General features: G+C 37.7%; 1 protein-coding gene across 1 annotated transcript in view; it reads right to left on the bottom strand.

The window, feature by feature from the left end:
- LOC142443496 (bifunctional heparan sulfate N-deacetylase/N-sulfotransferase 4) overlaps positions 1-25,946 on the bottom strand; it is a 363,094-nt gene that overhangs the window by 70,682 nt on the left and 266,466 nt on the right. The window contains exon 6 of the mRNA XM_075544840.1: positions 2,542-2,724. Within this exon, the coding sequence (XP_075400955.1) occupies positions 2,542-2,724 (183 nt within the window). The remainder of the gene's footprint in view (positions 1-2,541; positions 2,725-25,946) is intronic.

Below are 25,946 nucleotides of genomic sequence, written 5' to 3'. Positions count from 1 at the left end.
ATACAATTGTAATTAAAAATAAAACAAGCTTTTCTATTTTTTCTTCTATAAAAGGAAGTGTGGTGTTTGGTTTTATTGACTAATTTCTTACATGTAAACTGTCTGAAACATTTGTTGATCAATTTGTCTGCTTTTTATGAATTTATGTACCATACTTTATAGACATTTCAAAAATGAACTCGTGTGAGAATAGAAATGGCAATCAAGGAGCTCTTGAGTTTATAACGGAGGAAGGATATCTTTTGGTAACTGCCATTTATGTGAGGAGCCCTGGTGGGGCAGTGGTTAAGTGTTAGGTTGCTAACTGAATTAGGTGAGCAGTTCAAACCCACCAGCTACTCTCCAGGAGTCTATCTGCACCCATACCGATGTACGCCTCAGAAACCCTATGAAGGTTCGCTATGAGTGGGAATGGACATGGGTTTGTTTTGGTCTCTGCTGACTTACATGCTAACCATGTAAGTGATAAAGATCCAAACACACTAATATTTAGAACTTTATGAGAATTTTATGATACAACATGTTATATAGTGTGCATAAAGCTGCATCCTTTCCCCATACATGTTTAATCTTTATCCCGAGAAAATAATTTGCTACGCTGCAATATATGAATAAGTGCCTGGCATCAGGATTAGACAAAACTCATAAAATGTGGATGACATGGCTTTGCTTGCTAAAAACAAAGAGAATTTAAATCACTGCTGATGAAAATAAAAGACTGCCTGTTTCAAAATAGATAGCACCTGGGCACAAAACAACACTTATCACAAGTAGATTCATGAGTGAATTTATAACAAATGGAAAAAAGATGACATTGCCAAGAATTCCATTTTACTTGGATCCACAACCAATGCTCATGGGTGCAGCAATCAAGAAATCAAGTGAAGTATTATTTGACTAGGCAAAGCTGCTGCAAAGGATCAAGTTAAAGTGATCTCAAAGATGTTACTTTGAGAACTAAGGTTTTCTTGAACCAAGCCAGGGCATTTTCAATCATCTCATATGCGTGTGAAAATTGAACACTGACCAGGGAAGATCTACGAAGAAGTGATCATTATGGTGTTGGCAAAGTCTGTTGCTTATAGCATGGGCTTCAAGAAGAAGGAACCCTTTTGTCTTAGAAGAAGTACAGCTAGACAACTGTAGAGGTGAAGATGGAGCGACTTCATATCCCACTATTGGACGGATTGTCAGGAGTGAACTTGCCAACAGGAAACCATCAGGCTTATATGGATTAACCTACAGTTCTGTGGAGTAACCTTCAGCTCTATGTGCTAACAATGTGTCTATAACAATGGCTGAAGCACAGCAACATGATGTGGATGGAAGAGCAGTAGGCAGTGTTTCGGTTCTGCTGCACATAGGCTCGTTCTGAGTCAGAACCTTCTGGATGGCCCTCATAACAGCCTGAATTCCAATGCTGAAGGACTGATGAGGGAGCTTTCATAAAGTGTTATGTTTTTCTGTAAAATTGATTATAAAGCACATTTTAAAATATATGAAAGATTATTCCAATGAATAACAATAAGAAGGAACACCCCTTCTCCAATATGCTTTCATATTATGGCTTAACATTTATTTTTCTGCCCTAACTCAAATAACATTGTTGTACACATAGCAAGTGCTCAATAAATATGTTCCCAATGGTATAGACAGATCATATCATGCAACAAGATTTATAGAATAAAGAGAAATAAATAGCTCAGATGATAGAAAGGACTGTAAAAGTCTGTTTCATAGTGATTTCTCATTAATGATGAGGCTACTTCTCTACTGACTACTTAGCAGGGCACCATCTGATCTGCTCCCTGCAGTCAGTTTATTGATTGCGTGGGTCGATGTAATCTAATGCATAAAGAACCAAGAAAAGGGGAGGCAGCAGTTTCCTAGATAATGGCTAAGAAATGGATAGTCTACATTTGATGCATCCAGACTGAGTGGCCCCCATGTGAAGTTGAACTATTTGTAAAAAGCAGCACTAAACAGGCCATTCTTTTTATAACTAGACACAGCCCTTGTGAAAGATTAATTGGATTTATTTTTTTAAAGGAAGACACATTGAAAAGGTGTGTAGGCATAAAGTAAAGATCCCATTTTGTTTTTCATCTGTGCCTTCTGTGTTCTACATGCACATATTAATGTCTAGTTATAGGAGCTAACATGAATTTTGGATCTTGATTTTCTATCTCCCTAGAGACCCAATGTTGAAATATTTTATTGACCTTTTTACTTCCACCCAAGTCAAGTCAAAAGGGTTAAGGCACCCACAATAAAGTAACACCCTCAATACAAAATTTGCAAAACATCAAGGCAGCCAACCTGTCCAAAAACAACCAAAAGCAAATAGCTTTTGAGGTACACATATTTAATATGCAAAACCAAACCACACCAAAAATATTTTGAAGATAATGAAATTTTCGGATTAATGAAAGAACTTTTGGACTCAATCATGGTTTTAATATCTCCAGCAGAATGCCTAACACAACTTGGGTGTTCAAAATTATGTTCTCTTCCAACCCAAGATAGAAGGTTCTGCATTACCTGCCAGAGAGGGTCTTTCTGCTCTGGGAAGAGCTCAAAGTACTTGTGGGCTAGCTGCACTGGCGGCAGGGTCTTCAGTCTCAGGTTGGTCCAGCTCTGCACGAAGTTGGCCAAGTTCACAAAAGTGTATAATCCTAGGCGGTCGTTTCCATAGTTTGACAGATGGGTCATGAAAATGCTGATCTGAAAGATAAGGGAAAAATTTATAATTCCATATATTTTTTTCTCTAAAAATGGTAGCAGAGGTCTTAAGGAGCACCTTGCCTAACTTTGGAAATTCAAGGCAGGCAAAATGATCTTTTAAGGTGTGAAGGACAAGTTTGATTTGCATTTCAACATCTATTACTTGCTCTTGAAATTAAAGTTGAAATTGGCATTTCCATTCTGCTCATAAAAAATAGTGTTATTTTTCATACTAGCTTTTCTCCCACTGTAGAATCACTCCCATTAAATCTAATGATCTAAAAATTTCAGAATAATTAAAAACCAGAACTAGAGCAGTTCTAAAATTAAGCAAGTGCTCTATGTCTTTTCTAGAAATATAGCTAGTCTGATACGGAATGAGACTCAGGGAATTTATTTTTTTTTTGGTTTAATGATTTTTATCCCTACAATAATAAATTATTACTCTTTACTCCCAAATAAATTATATTTAGATAAAAGTATTCTATAGGCATTGATCTTTTTATAATTTCTCAGACCTTATTATTAACTGTAATTGTTTTATTTCAGTGTTATCCTTTCACAGATCAGAAAGCAAGGAAAAGTAAAATCTAGATTAGTTTCCCTTGAAATATCAAAAACTTAGAAGGTGATTATAGACATACTCTAATATACAATATCTCAGGTATTGCAGCTGGATTTAAAGAATACTAAGCAATGTGTCTAAATTGATTTGATGGCAGTGGGTTGGAGTAAAGGAAAAATCACCTAATCTTGAGCTTGATTATAGATAATATTTATGCAACTGATAAAAAGCACCTTGTTGTTGGCTAACCAAAAAAAGCTTTTTATATGTGTTCCTCAAACTGATATTACTTCTCAAAATATATATTTTAAACATTGATTTTACTACTCAATTATCTAGATCAATGGTTCACAACCTTCCTGATGCTGTGACCCTTTATTCCACTTCCTTATGTTGTGGTGACTCCCCCAACCATAACATTATTTTAATTGCTACTTCATAACTGTAATTTTGCTACTGTTATGAATTGGGTGATTACTGTGAAAAGGTCATTGGTCCCCCAAAGGGGTCCCAACCCACAGGTTGAGAACACTGTTCTAGAACAATGAATATCTCAGAACGACCTGAATCTGAAAAGAGTACCTCATTAGAAAAGTAAGAAAAATGTTACAGAGCACACTGAAACAAATACAACATGTGAAAATGAATAGAAACTTACATGCAGTGGTCAGTATATAGAAGCAAAGACCAGGAAGTCCCTCAGGGATTTCTATTGTTTCAGTGTCTCATCTGGATGGTCACTGAGTATTTTTCTTAAGGGCGTATGTTTTTTGATGTGGCGACTTAGTTATACTACTTAGGAAATTAGGTGATAATTTATTAGAAATGCAAGTAAAAGTTATAATCCAGAACTTTTTTTTCCTCACACAAACAGATGTGTCACTGGATAACTGAAAATGTCCCAAGAGGAGGCACATTATTTAAAAATAATTCAAAACGACAAGTTCCATTGAATATAAAATGTAACATTGTGAAAAAACACTATAAACTAAAGATACCAGGTTCATTTTCTCAATAGCCTTTTTACTTTGGAATAAGAACCTGTCTTTCTAATGTTATTCATGAGTTAAGAAAAGAAACCTTAATAATGAAATATACAACTTTCCCCTTGTTCTTAAATGCCCCGCTCACCCCACTCCCATATACGCTATCATGATCCCAATTCTACCTTACAAATCTGGCTAGACCAGAGGATGTGCACTGGTACAGATAGGAACTGGAAACACAGGGAATCCAGGGAGGATGATCCCTTCAGGACCAGTGGTGAGAGTGGTGATGCCTGGAGGGTGGAGGGACAGTGGTGTAGAAAGGGGGAACCGATTACAACTATCTACCTATAACTTCCTCTCTGGGGGATGGACAACAGAAAATTGGGTGAAGGGAGACATCCGGCAGTGTAAGATATGACAAAAGAATAATTAATAAGTTTATAAGTGTTCATGAGGGAGGAGGGAGTGGAGAGAGGTGAAGGAGGGGAAAAATGAGGAGCTGATGCCAGGGACTTAAATGGAAAGCAAATGTTTTGAGAATGAGGGAAAAGAATGTACAAATGTACTTTATACAATGGATGTATATATTCATTGTGATAAGAGTTGTAAGAGCACCCAATAAAATGATTTTTTTTAAAAAGAAACCTCTGATAAAGCCTATTAACACCACTATTTTTTTTAAACAAGAAGCATATATTTTATTTTCTGCTTGAACTCTTCATTATACTCACTTAAAATAACATTTAAAACCAATTAAAGTGCGGCTTTGGAATGTCCGCAACCATCACTAACATGCAAGTCCGGGCAGTTAAGATTTAAAATAAAACACCACTATTAAAGACATTTTTAACCTTAGAAAAGGGTGGAGACTGTGAGTACTTGGTTGAATGTTCTTAGTAGCCTACATTACATAACATAATAGATTTAAAAAAATATATAACTCTGCTCTGTGTTAGGTACAATTCTAAGTCTCTACAGACATGACAGGATTACATTCTCAACAATCTCATGAGGTGCGTACTTTCATTTGTCTCTTCAACAAACGAAGTGCTGAGGCTCTGAGCAGTTCAATAAATCCCAAGATTGTACATCTAGTAGGTGGCAGAGCAGGATGATCAAAAGTAGGATTCAAAAGCCAGCACAGAATATTCTTCACACCCTCACCCAATTATTTTTATGTATTTAATTTGATATTGATTTCTTTGGTTATTTTGAAAATAACAGAAAAAGAGCATTTCCTACAGGGGACAATCTCTTTCAAAGTATTACATCAGCAATGCACTGTTTTTCTTTTAAATTAGAGTGACAGTCCAGTTTATTCTTGGATTGTTAAATAATGTCTTCTAGGGTAATGATTTATAACATTGGAAAGACTCTTACTAATTGATTGGACCTTTATCCTTGAAAACAATCTCACCCCTATCGAATTTCTAGTCCCTTCTCCCACAAGCACCCTTTTTGTAATCAAAATGTTTTATTCCAAATGTCATAAAAGAGAAAGGCAATTTTAAAGAATATTGCCCCAAACGTTCATTGATATAAGGCTTGAATTTGGGAGTAATACAGTTGAATAAGTTCAGGGTGCATAAAGCACTGCTTTTTACATTGGACAGCTCCTCTTCTCCAGAAACTCTTTCATCTCAAGTAGGAAGTGCCCTCGTGGCAGGACTTGTGGTAATTACAGCGTTTCTAGAATATAGCATGGTAAGAGTAGTTGATGACCATATAATTGCAACTGTTGTCATGAGAACTTCTTTATAATCACCACAATATAATATGCACTTGATCCCAATAAGTATGCATTTATCTCATGTCACTACTGTAATTAAGAAATAAGACAGTGTAAGTAGAGTGTTTCAGGATAATTATAGTTTCCCAGGACTGAAATTATTATGAAAATTCAGGCTGCAGGCTGAATGCTTAAAAAAGAAAATGTAATAGTGTCCTAGAAATCTACCACCTGCTTTCTAATATTATTTTGGAATAAAATGTTAAGGCACCTGTGAGTGTCTAATATCTGAAAAATTATAAATGAAAATACTGCTATGAGAATATTGCAAAGCTTATTTTTATATCATACCCTAACTGACTGTCCCTGAGTCAATTCCAATTCACGGCCTCCCAATTAGCAACCCACTACTACACTTGGGCTCCTTTGTCAAATATCATAAACTCCAAACTCACTGCTATTGCGTGTATTCTGCCTCATTGTAACCCTATGGCACAGAGAAGATTGGCCTCTCTGGATTTCCAAGACAGTACCTATAACTCTTCATGAGAATGAAAAGCCACATCTTTCTCTTGTGAAGCAGCTGCTGGTTTTGAACTGTTGACTTCATGTTTAACATCCCATCTTGCAATCCACTATGCCATCGGGACATAGGCAGAAGCTGTATCTTTCTTTCTTTAAAAAAAAATCATTTTATTGGGGGCTCCTACAGCTCTTATCACAATCCATCCATCCATCCATTGTGTCAAGTGTATTTGTACATTTGTTGCCCTCATCATTCTCAAAACATTTTCTTTCTACTTGAGCCCTTGGTATCAGCTGCTCATCTTCCTCCCTACTCTCGCACCCTCCCTGACCCTTGATAATTTATAAATTATTATTTTTTCATGTCTTACACTGACCGATGTCTCCCCTCACGCATTTTTCTGTTGTCCATCCCCCAGGAAGGGGCTTATATGTAGATCACTGTATTATTTCATTAAAATATTAAAGTAATGTTATTCAAAGGTGTCGTGGCAGGCTTGTTCTAAGTCATTTATCCAGAATCTCTTTAGGTGAATGACCTTGTTTTATAAAGGGACTGTAAAAGTTAATGCAGGGCAAACGAAAATCTGGCTCTGCAAGAGAGCAGTCTGGAGGTTCTGAGCTGAAGCATGCTGATGCATTTAAATTGTCCTTTGCTGAGAATAACAAAAAGGGCCCTCGTCACAGTAGTTGCAGTCACTGTTGTATGGGGCTGCACGTGTGCATGCCTTACTGGTTAGAAGCAAATTAATGGTGGTACATGATCAACTGACTGCATTCTAAAAAGGAAAACAAGGCAAAATCTGAAAACCTAGGTTACCTGTGCATATATGGCTTGCTAAAAGGCACCAATGTGTACCCAACATTTTTTAGTGTTACTATTTCTCGACACATAATATGCTAAAACAAACAAAATTATTTCGGAGAATGTAAGAAAAATAAGACAAAGAGAAATATGTGATTTTAGACAAAATAAGGTAACCGAACACTCTGAACTGAGATTAAAGTATTTGTGTATATATTGTGGTCACTGTCTTACATGTCATTGTATATACCTTTGTTTAGCTTGTCCTATGAATTATTTATTCTGGTTGTTTTGTTATGTATGTAGGAAAAATACTCTTGCTCAATACTCTACAGAGCATTATCTAGAAAAGATAGGACAGTGGTGCTTTGGTGCAAATTGTTTAGAGATGCAACTCACTCTTGAAATATTGCGGAGCAGAGATAAGCATGGATGCCAACATACAGAGCTTCAACTTTGGTAAGACAAAGACAGACAAGGACGTTGTGCTTGCTCAATGGATGACTTTCAGAATAACACAGTCAGTGCTAATAACAGCAGGCAAATTGCACCAGGACTGCCAGAGGGGGTTCCAGCTTCTGTCATCCAGCAGGTCCGATGCTGCATTTATTCTGTCTCTGGTGCTCCAACATATGTCCCTGCCTCAACTCTCACCCTCCTCAACTCTGTCTGAATCAATATCAAACAAGCCTAAGTTCTTCCTTTCAACTATTTTAAAAATATAAAAGCAAGTTTATAAGCGCTATCACAGTCCAGGTGTGCATTAGAAACAAAAATGCATCTATATTTCAAGGAAAAGAGAGGTCTTAAAAATGTAATGTAAAAGTCTTGATGAAAATTAGATTAACATTATTAAATAATATTTTGGTTATATCCTGTTTAACTGTGGATAATCTCTAAATCCATAAATCTTGGATTAATTTGACAGATTACAAATTAATGGGCAAGTGGGATTATTTTAGGAACATTTTACTTTAGCTTTTCTTATGATGTTGCTAATGTGGAAAAGGCAAAGTGGACACATAAGATGAAGGAAAGGGCTCATTTTCTTAAGAAGTGATGCATTAACCCCCTTGGGTTAAAATATTTTCTGATTGGCAATAGCCGTACCATTTTCTTGATATTTCTACTGGTATATAAAACCTGGGTTACTAAAAATTAGATCGTTGTTACTATCAATAAATAGATTATATTGTGCTGTTACTGTTAAAAGGCATCCCTGAGCCCATTCTAACTCATGGTGATCCTACAAGCAACATAGTGAAATAGGCCCCCGTCCTGGGTCATCTCACAATGGTTGCTGTGTTTGAAATTTTAGTTGCCACTGTACCTTAAACGGGAACGTAAATTTGTCCGAGAGCACACATTTTACTTAAAGTGCACATTCAATATTCAGATGTTAGGCATGTTTCTTTATAATGCACGCATTCAGGGTACTTATATATATGATTTATAGGGGTAGTTGCTTTATTAGAACAAGTTCAAAAAGAAGCTTTGGGGAAGAAGAAGAAATGCACCAGTTCTTAAAGAAGCTTGCCCTGCAGAGGATTGCTCACGATAAGCATTAAATAATCAGCAGTTTCCATTTTTGCCTCTGTGACCCTGCCAGTGTGCCCCTGTGCAGAACGAATCCATTGTGTTTAAAAATATGTCCATTAGCTTGTTAAATTATTGATTAGGCTTTTAGTTCTCATAAAAGGTGGAGATGGATGGAATAAGGGGAGGCATCTATGATGGCCCATCTGACAACCTTTCTCCTCAATTGTTTTTCTACAAAATGTATTTTTCTCTCTTAAATTTATACTGAACATAGATTGGAGCTACCCAAAGATGTTGAGTCAGATTATGCTTAGTAATATCAATATGAATGTCAATGTCTTTCTTGATTTCAATATCTGTGGCATCACTGCTTTGCAATGACACATAATTTCTATAATGCTACAGGCACCAGAAGTAACACTTTTTCCGGCTTGAGCAGGTCTAAGTTGGTAAAGGCTTACATTTATGTTTTCAGCGATCAGAAGGAACATTTATCCAAACCTAATGTAATTATCTCCCTCTGCCATTCAATCCAAAGGTTGTCATCAGCTTAGAATCGACATTCAGATACACCATCTTTATTTTATTTTTAAAAACAAACCTTTTATTAGAATAGTTGGTTCAGAATTTAATCTTTAAATGTGTATAATAAATAAATAAAATCCTACTTATTCCTTAATATAATAACACACGGTATAAAAAAACACAAGGTGCGTTTATGTTCACTTTTGCTTGCTTGAACGTGAAGATGCTATTCTATTACACAGATAAAGAGAGAAGGCTCAAGAGGCCCAAGTGTCCGGTCCTACAGGTAGTCCCAGCAAAGCCAGTGCTGAAAGTCAGGGATATGGATATGGAATCAGCGTTCTTTCTGACACCAACCGATCTACCAGAGACTTGGTGATGCTTTCACCAAACTTGCTTTTATTTTCTCTTTCCTCTCCTGCCATCATTTTAGTGATCTGATAGATTTTATTAGTGACGATCTTAGGTAGAAATGAAAGCATTCCATAACTTCTCTCAGAATCAGTTCATATACATGTAAAATTCATATACAAATTTCATATACATGTTTTGATGTTTTTGTTGCTAAAAAAGATACATTGATATCTATCTATCATCTCTATATTTGTTGAATTGATCTACTGATCAACTGATCTATTTCTAAGGAGCCCTAATGGCACAAATGGTTAAGTACTTCACAGCTAACCAAAAGTTGATGGTTTGGTAGTTTAAACACACCCAGTTGACAACCTGATGAAGATAACCCGGTGGTCCACGTCTGTAAAATTACCCATTATGGGAGTTCTGTGTGGTTAAATGTAGCTGCAAATACCTACTATTGATCTGCCAGAGCCTAGCAACAACAGCAAAAAATACATGAACTCACACATATATTTCAGTTGACTATTAACTCTGGACCTTCCAAAGTAGTATCTACCAAGAGAGAAAATATTATTTCATTTTATCCCATGCAACACTAAAGCAAAATACTAAGAATTTCCCTGAGAGGACAAAATAGCATAATTAACATAATTCTTAATAGAAATACAAAGTAACTTAATTTTCCAAATTGTAAACATTAAATTTAATTTATTTTTGCAGATCTTCTGTGGTGGTTACATAATTTCATGTTAACGTGATAATAGAGTGAAGGGGTGGAGTCTAGCCTGTCAATCAGGTTGCGTTCTGATAATGCCTCCTTATGCATGTGGCCTTCTCAGGAGAATTCTGGGAACTTCCTTTCTTTCTCCTGAAAGGCAGGCCTCTCTCTCTCTCTCTCTCTCTCTCTCACTCTCTCTCTTTGTGTGTGTGTGTGTGTGTGTGTGTTTCTCTCTCTCTGCTTCTCTTTCCTCTTGACAAGCCACATGGAGACACTCTGATTTGGCCAGAGTCCTGGAGATGTGTCCAGTACCATTGGATCCACAGACTTTGCACCCACCAGCCTGTGATCTTTCTGCATTTTGCACGATTGCATGTGACTATGTGAGTCTGAGGACTGGTTCATGGACTAGTGTTGGGCTTATGGACTAAAATCAGACTTATGGACCTGATTTGGACTGGGTTGAGATGTTTTCTCAATACACAATAGCCCTTCGATTATAAAATTCTTTCTATACATATATGAAAGCCTTTGGATTTGTTTCTCTAGTCAACCCAGACTAACATACCTTCCAAAGTGCTCTACTCTGAGAATCACTCTTAGAAACAAAAAGAAAAGGAAGATGAAACTAAAAACATAATAGAAGGAAAGAAAGAGAAGGGGAAAATTTTGAGCACATTTCACAATTGAACACATTTCACTAACTGTAGGTCAGATAGAAAATGCACAGTGCCAATAATGGATGAGTTCATGTCTGTAAATCTCCACTCTGAATAGACTCCAACTATCGATCCTCCTCCTCAAGCTAGTTCCATAAGCAGAAAGAACCCGTGTATGCCATGTGGCTTTCAATGTGATTGCACATGAAATACAGGTCACCACTGGCATTCATAATTAATGAAGCACCTAACATTCTTATTGTTTTAGTACCCACTGACTTTGACTAGTCAAGGGAATGCTTCCGCTGGTGTAAAAGAATAAGCCATTAGTTTCCATGTTGTAGTGGATTTAATGAAGAGGATTGCAAACTAAAGGGCTAGTAATTAAAATATCAATAGTTTATTTTTTTGTTTGATAATATAGACAAGCAGTTTGGAGTTCCTGCTACTGGTCGCAATGGCTCGGTTTGCTTTGTGCCCAGTGGGAAAGTCCAAGCAAGAGACCTGGATGGGGACACCTGGAGTCTGTCTCCCACCTTTGTACATTGCTGTACAAAGTACCCGGAATCTCAGACGTCCCTATTATTAAGTGAAAACAATAATTCAGTTACAGATTTTTTTGATGCTCAACTGGGTTTATGCCAAAACCTTTTGTGAAATAAAAATATTGCCTTAAATTGATAGCTATTATGTATATTCAGTTAAAGTAACTTTAGACTTGTTAGCCACCACAAATATTATTTTCATTGATTTGATTCATACCTAAGAGTATCTTATTTAAGCAGGGTAGGTATTCTACCAAAATCATAAATGGTTATCCTATGGATTTTTATAATTAATATAATTTCTAGTTATGCGAGACAAAGAGACATACATGCACACCACAGTGTGTGGTTCTATTTATTATTTTGCAAGCTCCATGTTATTTCTGTGAAAACGTAGGTTTTATCTATCAGCTTCCCCAATCACAACTTTAGTTAGCATTGTATATTAAATCCACTGAATACATCAGATGCAGCAATAACAGCTAGAGTTAACATCTTCACAGGAGGAATTTGTTAAATAGGATTCTTTCATTTTCTAAGAACATGCAAGGAGTAGGTTTTTGAAGTGAACACGCCTGCAGACTAGCACACGAGCTGATGTCAGACTTGCCTCAGTCCCGTGGACACTCCAGCAAAGAGGGCTCATCAGGCCTCTCCATGGGCTCTGTGCTTCACAGCCCTCATCTCCTGACACTTCATACATCTCTTTAGTTGTTTATCTTCTTTTTCTCGACTCCCATGTTACAATGTCAAGTCCATTAATACATGTGCTTTCCTGCTACTGTTCACAGTTTTTCCTCCATAGTTAGAAGATGCATAAGCCTCAAACTGCACGTGCCTCAAATGTTTATTGTAAAAGTTAATGAATGGCAACATACCTTTCTTTTGCATGTTGGAACTATAAAAAGCAACTTAATGACTTTCAAATTATCCCCAAACTTCTAAAGATGTGAGGGGAAAACCTAAACACCAAATTCTAAAACCTTTGAAACAGCTGGCATTTAACAGGACACAATGAATAGCTAAATTACATTTTTATTTGTGGTTTCCACTGCCACTATCAGACTTGATGTAACAGAGTTCTACCCTCCATCTGATTATTTACCAGCGCCCCAGTTTGTGTGTCATAATATTTTGTTAGTGAATTATTAACAAATCAGAACTGTTTTGATTCAAAATCGTCTAGAATGTAAACACTAAGCTTCCCAAATGGAGAAGTTGGGCAGTGACTTCGTCGAAGCAGCAGTAAATAGGGCAGCTGTTCTCACAGAGAACAGACGGCTTCTGCTATATTTCAGTGAACAGGGCTGTACTCTCCAGTTAACTTGTGCACCAATAGAGGCTGAAGTCATTAAGAGGCAGTACATGCTTACAAGCACAAAATTATTGCATATATCTGTGTTTTGGTGTTCTTAAGCAGGTACATTTCAGATGAGAGTTGAGATAATGAAGTCATTGCTTTTTTAGAATAGTTTTCAACCAAAATTCGCTGCAGTTCTAACTAATGGGAGTCAACCAAAGACGTTGCCCATCTTAGCTACCCCAAGTGATCAAGTCTTCTTTTCAACAGCATAGCAGTGATGTCAGATAAGAGTCATTGAAGTTTGAATTCATAACCCCAGACATCATGCTAAGCAGTTTGGCCCTGGGTGGAGAAGACATATACATTAATCATCAGTGTAAGCTCCATCAGTGGCCCCAAATAGAGTTAAACATTTGTATATGTCAAAAAATAAATATCATCTTTATTTATCCGAACAATCTATCAATTGACAAATATGTACGAAATGTCTACTAAGTCCCTATTAGGAACAGGAGCTATAATCTCCAAATCATTATGCACGATTCTTTCGGGAAGGAGTTTAGGGTCAAGTGAGGATACAAAGAAGGAGAAAAGCATCTGACAATATTGAATATTTCATGACTGTGATATCACATAGGCTCAAAGGGAAAGCTACCAGGCTTCTTAATGAAAATGAGCTCAGTGAAGACCTCACATATGCGTGACGACACTCCAGGTGGGAGCCTAGGTCGGAGGGAGGGTAAGTTACACAGAGCTGGGCTCCTGTGGCAGACAGAAAAGGCCTGGAGAGGAGGCTGCATCTGGGAAGTCCCGGTTGTACAATGTGACAAGACAGCAGAAGAGCGAAGGAGGGACAAGAGAAGTTCATAGAAATCGTTTTTATGCTTAAGGGATCTGCACTTTATTCATACAAGTCATTTGGAGCTAATGAGCACAAGAAGAAAATGTTCTAGAATTGATTGTGGTGGTGATGGAACAATCCTCCTTAATGTTACTGAACTATTGACTTGTATGATATGTGAATTATATGCCCAAAGAACTATTAAAGAGCAACTGAGGGACATTGAGTGGAGCATGAAAGCTACACATATGAGCAAGTGTCTCCTGGTCGCCTTATGAAAACAGGGAAGACTGGAAGTTGGAAATCATCAGGACACTTCTATAGGCATCTAGTTTCTCAAGAAGAAAACATTAGGCTTCTGATTATTTATTGGATCAGGATCCCTGGTGTTAGACGGTGGGCTGAATTCTCAGGGCTAGCAGTTGCAGTTAACAGTCTTAGAAATCCACAGGGGTGTTGCTATGCATCAGCAGGGACTCAGTGGCAGTGAGTGAGTGAGACTGGATGCCAGGGCTAAAAATAATACATAATAAAAGATGATACTCGGATTTCCAGCGTAGGTAACTTGGTGAGTCCTAAAGCAACTACTTCAAAATAGTGACGAAAAAAGGAGGAGGGCCACTAAAGGCTGAGCAGTTTCCAGACAGCAGTCACAGTGAACCTCACATTGAACAAAAGACTCACTGAAGCACATTTTGAGGCTGCAGGTGAGACCATCTAAGTGTCTACAGGCTATAATCTGTGACATTCTTCAGCAGACACCAATTAGAAGCTGCCTAGAGGTTCGGAGGGAGTAGTAATTGTTCTTATTAAAAGAATGGCCTAAGAGTGGCATCATTTGATCTTCTTTAAATTCAAAATCTGTCTTGGAAGAAGTGCAGTAAAAATGCTCCTTGGAGGCAAACATAGCAAGATTTCATCTCCTGTGTTTTGTACATATTGTCAGGCGAGACCAGTCCCTGGAGAAGGGCATCATGCTTAGTAAAGAGGAGGGGCAGTGATAAAGAGGAAGGCCCCCATGAGAGGGTTTGGTACAGTGGCTGAAACAATGGGCTGAGACATAGGCATGGTTGTGAGGATGGTGTAGCACCAGGCAGTGTTTCCTTTTGTTGTACTTAGGTTTGCTATTGGTCAGAACAGTGTCAGGCACCTAACAACTAAAACAACTTCAAAAGTGTCAGGCACCTAACAGTGTCAGGCACAGAACAGTGTCAGGCACCTGACAACTAAAACAACTTCAAAAGTGGGAAGCAGATTCAAATTCCACAAAAATTGCCCCAGGCCAAGCCCTAAGAGGCTGAGGTCAGACATGCCTCCAGCCTCCAACCTACCGTAATAATAGTTATTATACCGGCAACCCATCAAGCAGCTCTACTTCTCAGCTGGGGTCAATATAATTCATTGCAACCGCCACATGGAACTCAGATACAATATTTATAATTATGGGGTTTGATAAGGAAATTAAAAGGTTACAAATGCTCAGGATACAATTATTTGGACAAGACAGTTGCTTATTAGCATTGCTAGTAGGTGGGCCTTTTTCTAGCTGTAACTTCTCAACCATATGCTCTGCTTAGGCAAGGCTACAAAACACGTGTAGGGCAGCCAATCAATGCCCAAAGGGTATTCTACTCCACTATAAACTTCAACGGGAAGGAACTCAATCTTAACATTGTGACCCAGCACATTTTTGCTCACTGGCCATTGAGTAGATTCAGACTCAAAGACAAGATTGAGTACTACTACAACCCCCTAGAGTTTCTGAGACAGTATGCAACTCTTTATGCAAGCAGAACGTATGGCCCTTATCCTGTGAAGTGACTGGTGGTTTAGAACTGCTGATCTTGAGATTAATACCCCGACACGTAATCCCTATGGCACCAGGAGTCTCGTATAGCACATCTAGCTCCTCCACTTAAGTGCCGGGCAGTTACCCATTTTGCAAGCTACCCTCTTGTCTGAAGGCGCTCAGTTTTACTTGCTCTGCAGGCTTGGAAGACCAAAGCTTTGTCTCAAGTTCTGGATCGTGATTCTGCTACTGCCCTTCCTTTATTATTCCTCTGGTCTCAAAGAACTCTATTGCAGCAAGGAGAATGCATGCAGAGATCTCCAAGTCCAAAGGATGTGATCCACTCCTGGATCTTCTCTCTTGCTGATAGAGCTTACTTCTTTTCTGAGAATGAGATGGTTCACTTTATATCCACTAGGAGCGCAATTGCAATGAACTCAGTTAGCAATAACTCACAACTATGTCCTATCACAATCTTCTATCTTCTCTTACCCAAACACATGGGGTGTTTGTTTGCTCAGAGTGACAAAGACTATGGCTAGAAGAGCCACATTGAATACGTATGTCTTGCTCTGAGGAATTGTTAAGCATCTCCAACCATAAGCAAATTCCAGTCCAGAGCAAAGTATCAAACTGCAGCAATTACACAAGATCATAGTGTTAAACGTCTTTCTTTTCATTCAGTTGAGTTTGGGTCAACTCAGTCATAGCCATTGCAGCTAGATCAAATGGATAACAACACACTTGAGTTCACAGACACCCCCTTGCATTTCAGACCAGCTAGCTCCTTCACACACTCTCACCAGCCCTGGGATGCTCAGCTTTATCAGTGCACATTGGCTCAGGATCGACACCACTCCTTAAACTTAGATAAGTTAGCTCTTCTTTATTCATCTCTAGCCTCTATGGACAGGTCATTAGATACCAATGGAACATGTCCAAGAATGAAAAATGTACTCAATAAAAGAGTCTTTAAAAACAGTCGGTCAAAGGAATTCTTAATGATAATTGGAAGACCGACAATGAAATTACATTTCAAGGTACTTTGTATAAATTAGAAACATTTTCAATTTTCTAAAATTCCTTTTTCGATATTTTAAATAACTCACCAATTATATTCTTACTAATAATTTTTGCAGTATACCATACTATAAAGACAAAATTTGTACTTGATGAAATTCACATTTAAGGTTTCTATAAGGGAGCATTTAGATGCATTGATAGTTACTCAGAGCACTTTTAACTCAACAAATCTCACCTACCTAGAGTGTGCTCAAATTTTAAAAGACTCTTCTGATAAATGACAGCAATAAATAGGAGAATGTGCAGTGTGTTCTTTTACGGGAGGAGGAAAAATAAGAAAAATATCAATATTTTCCTATCCTCTGGTAAAAAGGAAAGCCCAACAATATGCTTATGAAACATCACAACAGTTAATGTCTTTCTCCAATCTTGGGAGCATTATGATGAAGACAGCAAGGAAGATCACTGTGAAGGGAATTTACTAAGCTTCTGACATAAGAGTCCAGGTCAAGTAGCACACCATCTTAGTTTGCTGATTTGTTTATCTTATTTTCTTCCTCTCATTTTGTTCTTGGTTCATCTTAATTTTCTAATTAAGGTAAGAACTATGGATTTCTTGTCTGTCAAGGTGCCAAGAAAAAACTATCCCAAATAAGAGGACTTCATTCAAGATAAGCAATCTCAAAGAGAAAGAAGCTTTAGGATATGCAGTCTTCAATGGGAGCTAAGAAAGATGGTGAATGAGGTGGAGTAGCATTTGAATCTTTCTCATGTATTCTTTGAGGTGTGGTATTTGTGTGTTAATCAACACTGGTGTGACTTTTGAAGAGCCAACACTGATTTTGACCTAAGAGAAAGACAACATCTATATAATTTCAACCCTGAGAGTATCATTCTTGGGCAATTGGTATTAGCTAGTCAATCTGCCATTTGTGAGTAGTCTCCACATGCCCTTGGTGGTGGTGGGAGGGAGAGGCGGTGGGGATTGACTTTAAGAATAACTCAATAGAAAAAATGCTTAACATTATTTATAGAACCTTAAAATGAGAATATGCCTGGTATTACATTCCTACTTGGACACTTTTGATTTAGTTTCCAACCAACCTCTTGTGATCTGGACAGCATTAAAGTCTACTGTGATATAGAACTCTGTCTTTTTGAGATACACAACACACTTCATACACCACACTAGAAGGATCTCAATTGGAAACCCCACTGGATGAACTGAACTCAGTCTTGAACTCACTTGTAGCACAATCTAGGAACTGAAATACTCCCTTGAACTCTAGGCTGCAATATCCTGTTAGGAGGAGAAGTAGATGATCGCTATTCCCTTATTAGGGAATTGGTGGTCATTGAATTTGGGGTGGTTTTGTTTCTATTACTTTGAGAGCGTCCAATGAACGATGACCTGAAACCAACATATAGCTTGTGTTTTCACGCTCTCCCTGCCTTTAATGACATATATTAATCTACCACTCATGATCCTCAAAAAGGAATGTAACTGAAAGTATTGTTTTTATCTCCAACCCTCACAGCTTGTGTAATTAGTATATTCACCAAAATTATGAGGTTGTACAAGTTAACAATTAATGTGTTAGAGACTAATAAAATGTCATACATATGTAGAAAAACCTTTGCACAGCAGAGCTCAACCATCAACTATAATACTACTAGCAATAGAATTCTCTTAAACCTGATGAGCGTGTTCTGTGATATACTACAGAAAAATGATAAAAACAAACCAGAGACATATAGTGAACCAAAGACATATAGAAACAATAGTTATAGGAATGGATTTTGAGCTCTTACTTGACTATAGCTCCAATATAGGAATAAGAAGTTCTCGAGACATGGCCCAACCTGGTACTCAGTCTCCTGAGATCACAGAACATATGGGTGCCCTAGCCAGATGTGGGGAAGAAGTCAGATGGTGCTTTGCTATCAGGAAAAACAGTCTCTGGGAAATTAAAGACATGGCTCAAAACAAGCAGCCACCTAACTGAGTCGTTACCTAAGTCCACACAGAAGAAACGCAACTGCCTGTGTGAACCAAAGATTGGAAACCTGAAGAACCAAACCCAGAGGAGGGAACAGTTCCAGTGCCTAAATTCTAAACACCCCATTTGAAGAACACTGTGGACAATTGTGGAAGCCCCAGATCTACTTTTAGGGTGACTACATGAATCCCAACTGCTCACAGACTAGGAGTCAGGCAAATAGCATTGTAAAGAGGTTCTTAGCAACTGTATTCAGACTGAAATTTAACACTCTGCCATCAGATCTTTCACTTTTATCTTAAATTTTTAATATTGTGTGATTTTTTTATGGTGAGATCTTTCACTGTTTTATATGGCCATTGTTGCTGACTTCTTTTTTTCTGTTCTTTGTCCTTAATTGATATGTGCTTCTACATAGGGAAACCAGGATTTATGCTCACAATAACAAAGAAAGTTGGAGTAGCAACAGAAAAGCATGCTTCACAGAATACCAAATCATAATGAACATGCTGTTACATACAGTTTTATACCAGAATTCAGACTTCACACACACACACAAACACACACGTGCTGTCTCACACATACATTCATACACACTCTCACACATACACTCACATATGCATCTACTCTCATGCATGTTCCCCTACCCCCAACACACATTCATATAAACTCTTGCACATTTTATCACAAACATGTTCTAAAGCCGCAACGCCAATCCTCCAACTACAGAGCAGATAAGGGAGAATAGCTGGTACTGGGATGAGAAGAGAACTTGGGTTTAAATCAAAACCTTTAAAATATTTCAACTGTCCAAATAACAAAAGAGGGTAGAGAATTATGAATCTTGGCTAAGATTTTTTAGGAGTCCCTTACCATTCTGGAAGAACAGATTGATGTAGCCCAGGTGAAACTTTTATAGTTTATAGTTCTATCTTGTAGAAGCAAGCGTGTTCCAAGAATAGTTCTCTAATATAGTACCAACATATCGACAGAGGTAATGGTTAGAGTGAAACTGCACTTGTCTTATTCTTTTTTCCGAGTGGTGGAAAAATGATCATAATCACTAACTATCCAAGAGAGGCAAATCAAAACAATGTTGTAAGGTGATGTAAAGTTATCGACTTACACTGACAATGACTGCCCAATTAATAACAAATAAACAAACGATCAGAAAATGCATGATGGAGAGGGTGCAGAGAGATTGGAACTCTCATGTACTACTGGTGGGTCTGTAAATACGAACATTGTTGAAAGCAATGTGGCACTACCTCAAAGAACTGGGAATAGAAATACTAGATGATCCAGCAACAACTCTGCTCGTTATAGACGCGAAAGAAGTAAGAGCTATAACACATACAAGCGCATGCACACGCATGTTCACCACACACTGTCCACAATAGCAAGAATTGAGAAATAAACTAACTGCCTATCCGTAGGGAAATAATGGATAAAGAAACCTTGGTACATCCCCACAATGCATTACTCAAAATGATTATCAAACCATGGAAAGCCTCATGACTTGAAGGACTTGGACAACATTATCCTTAGTGAAGTCAGTCAACCGCAAAAGGACAGATGTTTTATGAGACCACTATTATAACAATAGCCATGGCAAAGACTTGCACATCGAAGGAACCCGGCTTTGTAGATTGCCAACGTAGGAGGGAAGTGGTAGGAAGATGCAGGAAGGGACTAGAGAGTCTGCCGGTATGTACTTGGGTGAAAGGGAGGCTCCTAAGCGCAAGAGGAGTAATCCTGGGGGCGGGGCATGATGGCAGAGGAGAGTGTGTTGATATGTGGCTTGAACAGTTGAATGTAAAGCCCTCCACTAAATTCACAGTAAAAAAATCATTGGTGAAAATGAAATTTGTTTTTAACATGGATTAAAATCAACAGTTACTAATAATCCTTTAACTTGTAAAACAGCTTCTTATTTGGAAGTCCTTGCGGTGTTCTTATCTTTTTTGCCTTTCAGCAAATAATTTATAGAAAGGATATAATTGGTTCTTCTGTTTATGTTAAGTGAAGCACGCTATCATATATTCTCTTGGAATATCATAATTGGCAAATAATGTCCATATACGCATGATGATATTTAAAAAGAAGTTTACTAAATTTTAAGTTAAAGTGAACCAGATGGTTAAAGTTATGATTCGGGGACCAACCTTACTGTAGCAGGAATGTCACAGAAGTTTATATATATGAAGAAACGACAAGCTCAATTCCACCTCTCCGTTTTACCATGCTTTCCCCTTTCTGTCTCCCTTTCCCTCTCTTCAATTCTCTTGTAGACTGATATAAATATGGGTTTTTCTGGCCTTAGTCTTTTTATTGTCCTAGTAAAATGTACTATAATTTCCAAGCTGTCAAAAGCTGAACTGCATGCCAGCGCACTATATTTTTAAATACACGAATAGCATTGTGAAGAAAAACATTCCTGTCAAGTGTCCATTTCTCAATACCTGAACAGCTCCATCTTTGGTTATGTGTCACCGCGGTTCTTTGAGATTTGAGTGTTTACCGTGTGTCACATCCTGACAGTCTACCATTACAGTGTACAGTCTGCTATTATAGATTAAGAAATATAGTCCATTCACTACAGTTGTATCTACTGGAACATTTGGACCCGGGAACTCAACAAACAGCTGCAGTCACACAAAAGGATTGCTGGAACCGGTTTTATGTTGACAGAGCACTAATTTTAATAATGACAAATTGTCTCCACTTTCAAGGCTTTTGATATTCATGACCCTTCTGCTCCCGAAACAAGTAATTCTTGTGCTGGCAAGTTGTTCCAGTGCTTTAATTTGGTATCCTCATAGATATTTTTCATTTTTATTTCAGGACATCTGACATAAGAGTTAACTGTTTCCTTATTAATTTTTCTTCTGTCAAAGGCTACAGTGGAAACATGTGAAGGGAATTCACTTCCTCCTGTCTGTCCTCAGAGGAGCCTTGATGGTTTAGTGGTTGCATGTTGGGCTGCTAACTGCAAGGTCAGTTAGCGCCAGTCGCCCTGTGGGAGAAAGAGAAGGCTTTCTGTTCTCTCTAGACTGTTATAGACGCAGAAAGCTACTGTGGGGGTTCAACTCTGCCCTGTGAGATCACTCTGAGTGGGAACTGACTCAATAGTAGGGGGTTATTAAGTTTGTATCATAAGCAGTTTACACATAACTTTAAACTATTGTATACTGCGTTTTCATTATTTCACTGATGATTTATCTCTTCTATCCTGTGATCACATCTCAAGCAGTATATAGATTGTATACATTTATTTTATCTTGGAGTCTGAATAACTCTTGGCATAAGATAACAGGAACTACTAATGAGAATGCGTAGGTGGAAGGTGGCAATTAAACTATAATAAAGCAAGTTTATAAGTTAAAAACAAAACACAAACCAAACCAACAACAGAAAGAGCGCTTCATAATGGTACAGAAGCCATCGTCAAGCTCATTGAAGAGTTAGTGGGGTCTATAGCAATCTGATGAGGCCATGCCCTGCTTTCTGTGCTCACTTACATGTCTAAATTATTTTAAAACACTTTTTATACATGTGAGCAATACACTTGCCCTTATATATGAAATTGGTAGACAGTATACCTCTCAAGTAAAGCATGTCAGTGAGCTGACTCCAGGTCCTTGGCCGACCATTTTTCAGACAGTCAGGGAGGGGCTGGATACAGGTGCATATGTCCAGAAGTTTGATGTATATATTTGTCTATGTGTGGAGATTCAAATGGAAATAGAATTTGTTGTGTAAACTTTCACTGAAAATATGGTATGTTTAGGTGCCATCATCAGTTCCTACCTGTGGTGGGATTCAGATAATTTAAAACTGATTAGCTGCCCTAATGACTATTTTCTTAAATAAGAAAAATAAAGGAGGTACACAAAACTAGATTGGAGTTTTAAATTGTCAATGAGAAGTATTAAATAATACATGACGACAATCCATTATTATTTAAGATATTTCCACGTTGCTTCTTGATTGGCGTCCTCATTTGCAACATTCTTATGTTTTAAGCAAGCTTCTCTGGCTGTGTGATTTATGCTGACCCATATTTCCACAGTAGGAGGAGGATCCCATTCTTTTAGAGGTAGACCATGTAGACCATAGTCATTGTGCTAGACAGGTTCGAAACAGGAGACTTTTCTTCTCTGAACATATGAGGTTCATCTTTGAAAAATCCCTTTCTGCTTCCGCTGATGTTACAGTAATTCGTTTTGATCATGGCATTAGCTCTTTGAGCACTTTCACAAATTGCATAATTAGCGCATAATCTTGTGGGAATTGGGGTGTAACACAAGTTGAGATAAATGACTGTGTGTCACCCTCTGGTGTCTGGTACTTTTTGCCTTTAATTTATATGTTTCTTTACTGAAGCAACAAGTGCAAGGGAATGAAAATTTAATATTTCATCGAAAGCATAATCAGTTTGTGGAATGAATGACTGATTACTAGCATACTTCTAATTTTGTATATGTATGGATGTAAAGAATATTATTATGGATGTTTCAAGAAGCTGCTACACAGAGGAATGTTAAAAAAGCATAAGAAATGTAAGTTGTGATTTCCACATTGGAAGGCTGCAGTCCATCTTAGACAGAATCCTGATTACAAATGCCATTTTAATAACCAGTTAGCGGAACTCAGCAAATATTAGGTATCTGTTCTGTTGAGCCAGTGTGAATCGACTGAATTCCATCCATAGCGACCCTATACCCAACAGAACAACACATTTCCTGGTCCTGCAGCATCCTCATGATTGTTCCTATGCCTGAGCCCACGGTTGAAGCTAGTGAAAATCTACTAATTTTTTTAATTAATAAAGAAGTTATGAAGATATTGTGTATATATATATTTTTATCATGGGCTACTCATTTTGAAACATTATTTAAGATGTCAGTGGTTTACAGTTTAAAACTATCATTAATAAAATAACATTTATATTAACGAAATACCTAAATAATAATTTTGTTAAGCATCAAATTAAAAGTGTTATAGATGCCTGGAAAGTTTATATGCAGTGCACACTATCTCTTTGTTTATATAACTTTAAAGGAAAAATACACAGGTCTCACCTTTTAGAAAGTTTAGTGATTATTTAATTATATTTCTAAAAATCATATACAACTATTGGATGGCCCCATCCATTTCATCACCAGACCTTAGAATTCATGAGTATATAAGTAAAAGAATTCTTGATGGATTTGTGATCACTTAGAAAAACTAAACAAAAGGCAACTTTTGAATTTTGCAAGTACTCAAACATATGTGAAATCTCTATACTTTTGATTTATTGAGTAAACTTAATGCTATATGATACTTTATCTCTCCAGATATGTCTACAACCTTAAGTATCACATATAAAGAATAACATCAAAAAGGAAATATCAATATTAAAGAGAGAATATAGAAGAGCTACAGAATTTTTCTAATTCATTGAATATTTACTTCAAATCACTGATACTTACTATGTGGGAACCATAAAAATAAGTGCAAGTGTGAAAACAATAAGAATGGAGGCTCTTATTTACGTGTCAATCTGAAATGTGAGTTGGCACTCTACTTCTAAGTTGATGAGGTCATTCGTGCCATGTGTCTTAAAACCAATCACTTTTGAGATATTTAAAAAACAAATCGCAAGAGAAGCAAGAAAGTATCAATGGGAAAAGGCAGAGGTCAAAATAATCAAAGCCAACAGATAGTTGGATGAATGGAAGAAACATTGTTTTTCTTTAGATTAGAGAGGGGACCATTGAAGTTTGTGTTATGATCAAGGAAGTGCTCCTAAAATAAGAAGACTTGAGTTGGAGTTTGAAGATGAGATTCATTTGGACTTCTTTAACAAAGAAGAGTTTAACATTTAAGGTGATTACATAATCTGGTGTCAATTAGGAATTTGAGAGGATTAAGAGTGAAGGGGTGGAGTTCAGTCTGTTCATTGGGTTATTACAGCCATTGAGGCTTTTGGTTGGGCAAGGTCTTCCCCCTGAGAATTCTAGGAACTCCTATTTTTTTTCCTCCATGGAGGTGGGAGATACTTTCCCATTCTGCTCACTCCCTGGAGGATACTCTACTGACCAGACACATGGAACTACGCCAGTGCCCTTAGCTGGAGAACCCTGCCAGTGTTGAAATGCCTACAGTGCCACTGGATCCAAAGACTTTTTACCCACTGGCCTGTGATTGTCCTGTATTAGGAATCATTGCATGTGTTTCATGAGTCTGAAGAGGGTTTTATAGATTGATATTGGACATGTGGGCTAATATTGGATTTATAGGCTTAGACTGGACTAGGTTGGGTTGTTTTCTTAATGTATAATTACCCTTTATATAAAACTCTCTCATACACATCAGTATCCATGAATTTGTTTCTCTAGTCCACCCAGACTAATACAGCATTATTTTCTCCTCTTTTGTCATGAGTAGGAAAGGAAGCATGTACAATGTACATGTGAGGCAACTTGGGAAAGAGTGAGCATGCAATTTTGTCATGAATAGAGGATTTGTTAATGGGACCAATGGGGAAAAGCTCCTAAAATCTAGAAGCAAGGTAGAGATCATTGAATTAATCAGCAATTAGATAGGTACATTTTTGAAAGATAACAGAAACACCAACAAATAGATGCTCTTTAACAGACCTAAATGTGTCTGTTTCAGAGATTGGAAGTTTAAACGCAGGGTATGTGCTCCTGGAACCTTGGTGGCATAATGGCTGCAATCCACAAGGTTGGCAGTTAGTCAGCTGCTTCTGAGGAGAAAGACAAGACTTTCTATGCACAGAAACAGTTACAGTCTGAAAACCCAAAGGGTGAGGTGGGATGGTTGGTGGGTGGTCATTATGACTCAGCATCTCTTTGATGGTAGAGCGTTTGCGGGTTTTGTTTGTCTGTTTGTTTGCTCTAGAGGAATATGTTCTCTCTATTGGCTCTGTGGGAAGGTCCCTAACATCTATGGATCCAGAGTTTCTTGGAGATCTCTGTGTATCTTGGCTTCCATTTTCCATGTGGTCTAGGAGGTTCTCAGCACAGAGACCCTGGGTCCAAAGGATACACCTTGCTACAGGCACTTCATTCTAGTGGGGTCCCTACTGGGATCAATTTTGTCTTTTCTTATCTCTTGTAAGATAAAAGGTGATGCAGGTAATACTCTAGGAGAATCAGGGCTCTGCTCTGAGCAATGGGGTTATATCTCATCCTAATTCTTTTACATTTGATTGGTTCATTACATCTAATTCCACCATTGGGACTGACTACGTGGAGACCCAATGCCCATCTGTAGACAATTGAACATTGCCCTAC

This window comes from Tenrec ecaudatus, chromosome 3, assembly GCF_050624435.1.
Source record: "Tenrec ecaudatus isolate mTenEca1 chromosome 3, mTenEca1.hap1, whole genome shotgun sequence".
Classification (NCBI taxonomy): Eukaryota; Metazoa; Chordata; class Mammalia; order Afrosoricida; family Tenrecidae; genus Tenrec; species Tenrec ecaudatus.
The sequence above is the reverse complement of the archived record's forward strand: the minus strand, read 5'-3'. Positions and strand labels throughout refer to the sequence as shown.